The sequence below is a fragment of the Microtus ochrogaster genome, chromosome 8, assembly GCF_000317375.1.
Source record: "Microtus ochrogaster isolate Prairie Vole_2 chromosome 8, MicOch1.0, whole genome shotgun sequence".
NCBI lineage: Eukaryota > Metazoa > Chordata > Mammalia > Rodentia > Cricetidae > Microtus > Microtus ochrogaster.
This window is the reverse complement of record NC_022015.1, coordinates 42,253,299-42,264,667: the sequence shown is the minus strand read 5'-3', so window position 1 is coordinate 42,264,667 and position 11,369 is coordinate 42,253,299. Positions and strand designations below refer to the sequence as shown.

At 38.8% G+C, this 11,369-nt stretch overlaps 1 protein-coding gene across 1 annotated transcript in view; it reads right to left on the bottom strand.

Annotated features, from left to right (window-relative positions):
• Positions 1-1,121: 1,121 nt before the first annotated feature.
• Positions 1,122-11,369, bottom strand: part of Atl3 (atlastin GTPase 3) — a 47,427-nt gene continuing 37,179 nt past the window's right edge. The window contains exons 11-13 of the mRNA XM_005351878.2: positions 10,928-10,999; positions 8,806-9,237; positions 1,122-5,929 (exon numbers count right to left, since the gene is read on the bottom strand). Coding sequence (XP_005351935.2) covers positions 5,843-5,929; positions 8,806-9,237; positions 10,928-10,999 — 591 coding nt within the window. The 3' untranslated portion in view covers positions 1,122-5,842. The remainder of the gene's footprint in view (positions 5,930-8,805; positions 9,238-10,927; positions 11,000-11,369) is intronic.

Genomic DNA, 11,369 nt, shown 5'->3' with positions numbered 1-11,369 from the left:
TTCAGAAAAACATGTAAATAAATAAACGCCAGTAAGTACATACTATTAACAGAGCAGCCCTTTCCTAGAACTTCTCAGGATAGACCAATTTAAAAACAACTGTCTGGCATGTACTATAGATTCTATCTGGGAAAGCACAAAAAACAAAGTAGAAGGCCACATCCAGATTCAGGGTACACTGAGGACAGCACTCAGCATATCCTTTCATCAGACTGGGCTCCACAGCTATGTTCCATCCAACAGGAACAAACATGTCTTAAAAATTGATTGCAAATGTTTGTCACAGGCAGTATGAAATCATGCCTAAGAACAATCCAGGGAACAAAATGCATTTGAGGTAAAGGGTCCTCTGCCTTTTTTCCTGGCGTCTCTCACCTCCTCTAGGCATTGTTCATCATGTATTATGACTATGTTGAAAGGCAATATGAGAGTTTGTCTCAAAGGGAACAGAGGGAGGGAGGGAGAACCCAGGAGATGGTGGAGCATACTTTTTAAGTTCTGCATTCAGGAGGCAGAGACAGGCAGATCTTTGTGAGTTTGAGGACAGCCTGGTCTACAGAGGGAATTCCAGGACAGCCAGGGCTACACAGAGAAACCCTGTCTTGGAAGGGGGTGGGGGGAGCCCAGTGTAGTGGCATACTCTTATCCCAGCACTCTTAAGGTCTTACTTAAGGCAGAGGCTGGTGGATCTGTAAGTTCAAAGCCAGTCCAGACTACATACTGAGCTCCAGACCAGCCACGGCTACATAGTGACCTTTCTCAGGACTGAAGAAACTCAATACTACTTCCCCACTGCCTCCCTGGTCATCAGTGGAGAGAAAATATTTCAACACAGATCTCCCTCTATCCACCCCACTGTGAGATTCTATTTAACTACAGTTGGCTCTGGCTCTAAGCAGCCAACTAGAAGATACTGTAAACCTCAAGACTACACACTGCTGACTTTCAAGCAGCTGAAATAGCCTTTCCAGCTCACTGCTAACTAAGAATCACTGTGGAGGGAGGGCTAAGTGAGCTGACCTGCCATCGCCCCACCTCTGACCAGGTCACCAATTCCCCTTGCCAAGCCCCTTCTGTCCTACGGGTCTTCCACAAGAAAGAATAGTAACAACAAACACAGGTAACATGGCATTGTGCTCTTTAATCCATTAAATGAATGTACAATCCAGAAAAGAAACAGAAATGTGCCTTTAACACAGAACAGCATCATTGCTGCCCACTGCATTTCAAACATCTGTATTGTTTTAAAGCCATTCAAAGGCAAGGATCTAGCAAAAGTTCTTATAACAATTCATTTTTAAAGTAAAATTCAGGATACCTTGTGTATGTTCAAGATTAAACTCTTTTAAGGCTTACATCCATAACACCTTTGATGACCTGAACTAAAGAGGTTTGGGCATCAATGTGACCTTCCCTTGGTCTGAACATTAAACTTGCACTCTGGCACATGAAATTCTTTCCCATAGGAAGCCTGTCTGTTGATAAGGGCTATCTTGTGATGCTCCTGCTGTGGGGTGCACAATGACTACTTTCATACTTATAATCCCATCCTTTGTTCATTACTGGTATTAGTACTTCAGGGTTTTCTGTGTATAAAAGATTTCAGGATTCAAAAGGAGACAGACTCATCTCTGTGAGCTCAAGGCCAGCCTGGTCTATACAGTAAGTTCCAGAACAACCAGGGATATATATTGAGGCCCTTTCTCAAAACAAAACAACAAAAAATTAAGGGATTCAAGTTGCAGTGCCCAACTTGGCTTCTTCAGAGTATGAGAGGGAATACTATCAACATTTGTTTAAAAAAATCCTAATCACCTGTTAGCGTTGTGAGGGCAGGTATATAAGAGAAGGCACTATGACAGCTTTAGAAAGCTTGGACAATCCTCTAATTAAGGCACCTTGATCATTCTAAACATAGTAAACTCTCGATGAGCAGACCTGGCAGCAGACCTCAGGCATCTGCTCGAAATGCAAAGGGCACTTCCTGTCTGGGTACTCCCATTCCTAGATCAGTTTATTCTCCCTCATTTATCCCCCCACCCACCAGTCACTGGTATTTGTAAGAGATGAATCTCAGGGTACAGACAAAACCACGGCAACAATCCCTAGATACAAAGCAGAGTCTGCTTCTTTCAACACACCCCACAGATTAATCTAAAGCATGAAAAGGTAGATGAGAACCAGTGTCCAAGATAGAGCTACAGTCAGTTCCTGAGGAAAACAACTGTATCCCACTACAACCAACCACATTGGACAGGGAATATTTTGCTAAATGAGGCTTGTTTATGGCCTTGTTCCTGACAAAAACAGTATTCAACGTGATGGAAAAACCAACTCATCATTACATTTCAAAAAAAGACACCAACAAAATAGATCTTTTGATACTTCCCTGTTACTTTTTGGGGGGAAATTTTTTGGGGGTTGGGCGTTTAGGCTGAAATTAACCTACTGAATTTTTATCTCATTTACATATCCTAGGTACCAGTGTGTGACCTCCTAAAGAAACTGCGAAGAAAACACAACGCTTGTGCCTATGCACTTGTCTGCCTTAAGCAAGTGAGAGAAAGCAAATTAAACACAAACATTCACAGCAACTTGACCCAGGATAAAGCAAGTATCAAACATAAATATCTGGCTGGAGCTGCACAGAAAAAGGAAAAGAGAAGAGTGGAGGGAGAGAAGAAAAGAAATAAAAGAGAAGTTACAAGCATCCATGAAACAGATTTTTGGTACTCTTCAAAAGGGATGTATGACATTTATCAGCAAGCGATAAATCATGAGAGGAGACTTCTCAGCAGAAGAATCAAAGGTGCGATTCTATCCATTTGATGGTAGGAGGCAGACTTAAGTGTTTGACTCGGTGGATAGAGCAAATGCCTGCCATACACACAGCCCTGGGGCCCCCAAAACAAAACCAAGGATATCTTGGCAATATTTAGTTTCTTCTAAAGTGAGTTATTTTTAATGAAAATCTCCATTATGTTCATAGGAATGTGTTCCACATATTGACAGGAGTGTAGAAATTAACATCACACACACAGAAAGCATGGTCTGACCAGGGGACACTAGTCTGATTCCTATACCATGTCCCTGACCCATAAACAAAAGGCTGGAGGTGCTAACAGAATCCTTCACCAGTTATGAATATCCTCAGGACTATTTCTAGCCATTCATTAAAGACATTTTGTATTGAAAAACTGTGATAGAAAGTCAACAATTTAAAGTTAGAAAAGAGGCCAAGGAAAACAGCTAAGAACCCTCAAACTTTTTGTTTGTTTGTTTGTTTTTGTTTTTGTTTTTGAGACAGGGTTTCTCTGTAGCTTTGGAGCCTGTCCTGGAACTAGCTCTTGTAGACCAGGTTGCTCAGACTCATAGAGATCCACCTCCCTCTGCCTCCCACGTGCTGAGATTAAAGGCGTGCGCCACCATCGCCCGGCTCAAAGAAAACTTCATAAACATGTTAAACATGTTCCCGAAGCAGAGTAAGTTAATTAACGGAACATTCACCTTAAACTCATACACAGATGTAATATAGAAGTATTACAGCAAATCTTTCTCACATCATCTTTTCTCACCATTTAGAGTAGAGCTGGGCAGCCAGGTGGTGGTGGTGCACGCTTTTAATCCCTCACTCAGGAGGCAGAGGCAGGCGGATCTCTGTGAGTTAGAGGCCAGAGCTAGTTCCAGGGACAGGCTCCAAAGCTACACAGAGCAACCCTGTCTCAAAAAAAAAAAATCAAAACAAACAAAAAGTGTAGAACAGAGATGGGGCATGGGGACACGCCTATAAGCTCAGTACTCAGAAAAGCTGAGGCAGCAGACCTTAGGTACAAGGCCAGTCTAAACTACAAAGAAAGTTATAGGCTAACCTGGACTATATAACAAGACCCAATCTCAGCACTGGGAACCTATCACTCAGTACAAGCTTTCACATAGGGGACACTACCTGAAAACCCTGCACGCTGCAGGACTGAACTTCCAACCCCTTCCAAGGTCAGCCATCACTCACAAGCAGTGAACAGTTTCAAAACAAGCTGGAATTGTTCCCAGATGGCACAGCAAAAGGAAAAATTACTATGAACTTCAGGACAAGATAATAGAAAAATATGTAAAATGCTTAATATTAATTCAGGATTTGTTAAATGTTTGATTGGAAAACTTAGAAGAAAATTCTGATATGGAAATTAAATGTAAGACATTTTTTCTACCTTTTTTCCTACCTTCCATTCATATTTCATGTATATAAATTTACACTAGCTTTGGCCAAAACCATTCTATCTCCTTCCCAAAACAAAATTTCAAATTACCTTAAAAAAAATTACGATTTCTATACCTGTGGGCATGTTTTAAGGCTTAAATCCACAGTAATTCACCACTACAAAATAAAGGAAAAAAAAACTAATAGATAAAACTTTATCACATAATTGAGGTAAAAGTAAAAAAGGAAATTTTAGAGTCTGAGCAACTATCCTTAAGTCAGTTATTAACAGTTTAGCTTTGATATTATGAACATTAGACAGTTCACAGAATAAAAAGCAGTTTGGGGTCAAGCACAGTGGCACACAGAGGCACAAGGATCTCTATGAGTTCAAGGCTAGCCTGGTCTGTATTAAAAACTCCAGGCCAGTTAGTGCAACACAGTCAGACACCACCTCCACCACCAAAAAAATAAAATAAAAAAAGTTTGACTACAGTTTTAAACTAAAGTTTGATCTAAAGTAAAAACTTTAGATCAGATTATTTGGTATTACCACTAAGCAACATGAAACTGAACATTAATTAAAAGAAGTAATATTTGGTAATGTCTTTTCTCCACTAAAAACAACTATTTTTAAAAGTAACACATACATACATAAATATGCAGTGAATGTGACCAAGACAAATTCAAACTACAATTTTACCATGAAGTATCTCACTCATACCTTTTATTATGAACCACTGGCTTTTAAAGGACTGTTTACCTCTTTTCTAGGAAGAAGTTATAGGAATAAAAGTAAAAAAGCAAGTTCAACAAAACTGCCAGCCTATGTAAAAGATCTTATATTCTCCAACACAGATTATTAAATAATTTAATTTTTCCATGTTGCATAGCAAAGATAATTCATATAAATAAGGTTTCTGAAGGATGGATGGTAGCACAGGTCTATATTCAAGCTACTCAAAAAAGCTAGAGAGGGAGGAAGAAGATGGAAAGCTCACAGCCAACCTGGAAACAAAGTAATTTAAAGACCTGAAACTACACAGTCAAGCAGGATAAGGGACAGCTCCAGGCTAGGGCAATTGTCTGTCTAGCATGTCAGGAACTAGGTTCAATCACCAGTACTGGGAGAAATTGTTTAAGTGTAATAAGTATTATTTCAGTTGGCCTTTAGTTCTGAGCCTTTTTCAAGTTGTGTAAACATTTGAAAAATAAATTTTCAAAGGTACAAAACTAAAATCCAAAAGAGAACTCGATCCAAAACCGCATTTCCTGAGGCTGTCCTCCATTCCCCAGTCTTCACGGCTGCAGAGGCATGGTCTGGTCTTAAAAGGCACTGTGTGGCACATCAGAGATTTAAAAGCTGCATTTCCATGTTTTCCTTTTAGCCCCCACCCCCACCCCTTAAAGTGCACAAAGCAGAGAAGAGAGTAGCCTTGGGCTTGTAACAGCAAGAAAAAGAACTGCTTCCAAGACAAGTGGAACAGGAAACCACAGGAGAGGTCGGTTCATTTATTACAGTGCCCTGTCTCAGCTCTTCCAGGATGCTCTTAGATCGGCCATTCCTCTGGAACTGGACCCATGGTGGCATTAGCAGAAATCCAGGGGCTGACTGGGCTCTTGATGGGTCTTGCCGTTAAGGTGCTATTGAGCTTTTTTGTCTGTAGGTGGCCTCCCAACGATGGCATCCCTCACTGCAGCCTGAGTAGAATTGCCAATATGAGAAGAAGCCTGCAAAAGTCCATTTAGTTAATCTATTAGTTAATAAACTACAACACAGCATAAAAAAACTAAGTTCTAGGTGATAACTTCTAATAGCTTTCCTCACAGCGGTGAATGAGACCGCAGTGGTGAGAGGAAACATGGCCACAGCTGATCCTAAGAGCCAGTGGAGCATCTGCTCCTCTGCTGAGGTAGAGGCTTCCCCAGCTTCATACTGTTGACCTAACTGATCTGTTTATGCCAAAGAAAGAAACAAACTTGTACTAAAAACACACAAAATGACTGGCTACAGGGGTGCACACCTGCAACACAATCTCAGCACTCACAAGGTTGAGAATATATGTTTCAGGCAATTCTGCATAACACAGGGAGCCCGAGGCCAGCCTAGACTATGGAAAGACCCTGTCTCAAAAATAATGTATGGAAACTGGAACTCAGCCAGGTGTAGCATATAGGATATGCATATACCCTTAGCAGTTGTAGCACTTAAGATCTCTTTAGCGGCGCAGAATCAGTTCATTCTCTTCTACATTATGAAGTCTAAAACCAGCCTAGGCAACATAAAACTATCTCAAACAAACAAAAAACCAAAACCCTAAATGGACTAGCAAGATGACTCATCAGGTAAATACTTGCTGCTCAACCTTAACTACCTGAGTTAGTTCCCAGAACCCATATAAAGGTGAATGGCAAAAATTGACTCTGCAGTTCAGATAATATAGAAATCTAAAAGGTAATTGTGAATTAAAGTGACTACTCTCCAGCATTAAATTCGAGATTTTTTTAAAAATGTGATTCTTCAATAATGTTTCCAAATCACTATGTGTGAATTGCTCTGGAAATGATTGGATAGTGAGAATAATATTCAGGATATCATTCCAAGCACTCAGAACACCCATCTACTTAAATCTCATAGAATTATAAGAAATGATGTGTTTGATGGCAGTGCACACTGCTTCTCTACCAATACATTCATAAGATTTATGTGTAACTCCCAAATTGGCTCTTTACTTTGGATTCTGAGAAAAAAATACATATTGGATGGTTAATAAAATTCTTTCTACTCTCCATTTATTAGAAGCTATTCTTGAGAAAATTTATTGAGCACTGAAGTGCAGTCTTGATATACTGCAATAGAAAAGGTTTCTTGGTGTGCCTAAAGAATAGAATATAACATTAGTCTCACCACAAATTAAACCTTGGAAAAAGAAGAAATAAGAAAGATGAGAAACTACTGTGAGCTCAGAGTGGTAATGGTATAGCATTCTGAAGAAAAGAAATTTCCAGACACTCACTGTATGTATTATTGAAAAACAGGGAGCTTATTTGTTCCCTTACTTTATACTTGCAATAAACCCAATGGCAGCATTACTGAATGACGCCTTTCTAATTACTATCATTAATCCTTACACATCTGTAGCTACTTTATTTAAACTTAAAATTTATGTCAATCTGTCCAAATCTAAGTAATTATTATGATTTATTTCAGCTACTCCTTCTTGCTCATATTTCACATTTAGATCCATCTACTGACATTTTTAAATCTTAGAATTAAAGTTTAGCAATTCCAAAACTGGTAAGTTATGTAAAAGTAATACAAAAGATTTTGAGCCACTGGACAATATATACATAGAACTCTGATAGTGTTCATTCCTGAAATCTCCATGCATTTTGAGATTTTTTTCCTTTCAGTACATTTTGCTCATATTTGTTCCCACAAATGTCCGCTATTTTATAACACATAGCATTTCATCATATATGCTCTCTAATAATATTATATTATATATTTTCACGTTTTGTACACCAAAGTTTTATGTGTTCTGGTAAAGGAATAAAACCATGTGTACATCACTGCATTATTATGAAGAATAATCTCATAGGCCTTAAAATTCAAAACACACCCATATTCAATTAAAACTGGACTCATTTGACTAGACAAAGTAGTTACAAATATCTGATACTGGTTTCTTTATCTTGTAGAGATATATTTATCTAGGGTTTCATATAAATGCTGTACAATATATACCAATGTTAGCATTGACACCCTTCAACTACCAACATGCATTTAAAATGATTCTGATTTTGTGTGTGTGTGTGTGTGTGTGTGTGTACTTGCAGCCACTTTTAATTTTAGTTTTATATTATTTCAGACAAGGCCTGCCTGTTCAAGTAGAATAGTGAAGCTCTAAACTCACAATAAAATACGTTTTAAACCAAAAAAAAAAAAAAAATTGACTCTGCAAAGTTGTCCTCTGACCTCCACATCCTGTGCTCTGGGTCTCATACACCCACATTCACATATCATATGCAACACAACACACATAATATTAACAAATTTAAATAAACTTTAAAGACTTTAAAAATAAAAAACCCTAGAAATTACATTAATCTCAAAAACCATTTGCAGCTGAGCGATGGTGGTACACACCTTTAACTCCAGCATTCTGGAGGCAGAGGCAGGTGGATCTCTGTGAGTTCAAGGCTAGTCTGTAGATCACTACAGACAGCCAAAGCTGTTACACAAAAAACCCTGTCTCAAATCCGGCCCCCAAAATATTTGCATTTTGGAGACATAAATGATGGTATAGATGAAGATGCCATAAAGAACCCCACTATTTTATATGTTAACCAAAACAATTAAAAATAAAAATAAAACTGCCCTAGGAGGAACAAAGTAGATCAAAGACTCTTTTTTGCATTAAAGGGTTATTTTTAGGCATTAAAACAAAACATCAGGACTAAATATTAATATACTAAAAAAAGAATTAAATAAAAGTTCACCCATTAGAAAATGGGCTTAACCCTTTTTCACTATGAAATTCTTCCAAACTTTACAACATCAGAACAATCACCACAGACCCCCAGCTTCAGCCAGCATCACTCACCTGCTCTAACACATATGCTGCACCAGAGTCAATAGCTCCACCCAGCTCACGATACTGACCAGAATACCTGATGTACCCCCAGGTAAGGAGTGCTATCAACAGCAGTCCAACCATACAGTTGAACAGCTGGGCCACAACCTCAAGCCCAATGAAGCCAGTGAAGCCCGAGGCTATGTACAATGCTGCTATGCCTGTGAACAGAACTGCAGGGGTTCGGAAGGTGCTGAAGACGTTCTTGCTGCCATTGTGCTTGCAGAAATTCTCATACAGTTCCTTGATTTCCTCCTCAAGCTCCTGCTGGTATCGAAAGCTGAAATCCTTCCCGCCCATCTTTTTGGTCTTCTTAAAGTGGTCCAGAGCAAGTTGTTTGAATTCTTGGTGCTTCTCTTCTAAAATGTCTGGAGACAAATAAGGTTTCTCTCCCCCACAAACCTAAAAATGACAAAAACACATGATCAAAAGTCTTGTACATGCTAAATAAAAAAAGTAAAAAGACATAGTAAAGACTAGAATGCTCTTAAGGCTTTAGAAAAAAAAGCTTGGAAGTTAACTTCAGAAAATATTCAAGGGAGACTGAGGACATAAATCACATTGTAGAGTATTTGAGTATTTGCCTAGTATCTGTATGCACAGACCCTGGGGGTTCAATCTCAATACCATAAATATCAGTATGGTGGTGCACATGTATTATTCCAACACTCCAGAGGTGGCTACAGGAGGATCAGAAAGTTCAAGGTCATCCTCAGCTACTTAGAGCTTGTGGCCCACCTACATTACATGAGATTCTCCTTCAATAAGAAGTCAAAAAAGGGGTTGGAGAGATGGCTCAGTGGTTAAGAGCATTGACTGCTCTTCCAGAGGACCTAGGTTCAATTCCTACACCCACATGGCAGCTAGTAAGTGTCTGTAACTCTAGTTCCAGGGCACTCAACACTCTCACACAAACATACAAGCAGGCAAAAACACCAAAGCAATTTTTTTTTTAAGTCAGAAAAGACAAACAGCCAAGGCCAAAGCCAGACATACTAGTATACATTTATAATCCCAACACTCAGGACGCAGAGGCAAGAGATGGAGCTGGAGCTGGTCTACATAACAAACTCTAGGCCAGAAATACATAGCAAGCTTTGCATAAAAATATGATAGCCAATTTTAAAACAAAAACAAAAACAGGGTTAACACTAATCAGAAAGAACAAAGATACTCTTAAGAAAGCTTGGTCAGAAATGGTTAATAATGGTCTGGAGGCTGGAGAGACAGCTCAGCAGTTAAGAACTCTTGCTGCTCTTCCATACAATCAAGAGTTCAGTTCCCAGCACTCACATGAGAAAGCTCACAACCTATAACTAGAGCTCAGGGGATCTAATACCCACCTCTGGCCTACTCAGCTATCTACAGATACAAATATACACATTAATAAATAATAAATCTTAACAGAAAAGAAATAACAATCAGGATGGCACACATTTACAATCCAAGCCTTAGGAGACTTGTCACGAGAGGATTGTCATGAGTTTGAGACCAACCTGAACTACATATCAAGACCCATCTCAGAAAAACAAAAATAACTAGAAGATTCCAATTACATAGAAAGACTCTTCTATTTCAAAATAAAAGAAAAATTAAATTAAAAAAAGTAATAATTAGAACATCCCAATTACCAGGATGACCTGAAAAATAGCTTTGTGTCTCAACATCTTAAGACACATTAGGCAGGGACTGGAGAGAGAGCTCAGTAGTTAAAAGAGGGCTTTCCCAGACAATCAGATTACATTTCCAACACTTATGTTAAGCCATTCACAACCACCTGAAACTTTAGCTTCAGAGGATCTAACACCATCTTCCATGAATACTCTCACATTTGTGGCATACATTCACAAGATCATAAGTGAAGACAAACCTTTAAGGCACATTGCTGTGCCATTGCATTAGTAAGGTAAAGGCAGTACAATAACACATTTAAAGCAGCCTTCACTACACAGTGATTTTCAGGCCAGCCTATTACATAAAACCTTATCTCAAGCAAAATGGATACATTGAGTAGGATAAAGTTTGGGCCTCTGAGGTTAACAATCATGCTCAGGAGATAGACACTCCAGGGGAAAAGGTGTTACCAACATACCTCCTCCATGTTGCTGTAATAAATGTCTTTGGCAGAGGCTGCAGCTGCCAAATTATTGGCTTCAGCAGTAGCCTTTTAAGAAAGAAAAGTATGAACTATAAATACTTCTTGAAACATTTCCCAGAAACAAAGCAAAAACATCTCTCTTCCTATTCCCATTCTTCCTTTTTTAGCAACCTGTCATTATTTACATTTCCATATAACTCAACTTTCCACATAACAGACTTTACTCAATTTTTGTGCCAAAACATCTATGCTGACAATCTTTAGCATAAACCAAACCTCCAAAACCCAAGAATATATCATTTCCTTTACTTCAATTTCTAACAGTGGCATACTTTGAACTGGAGATGAAGCTCGGTGGTAGAGCACTTACCTAACCTATAAGGTATAAGGCACCTGGGTTTAATCCCAAAAGCCTCGAAAAGAGATAAAAAAAAAA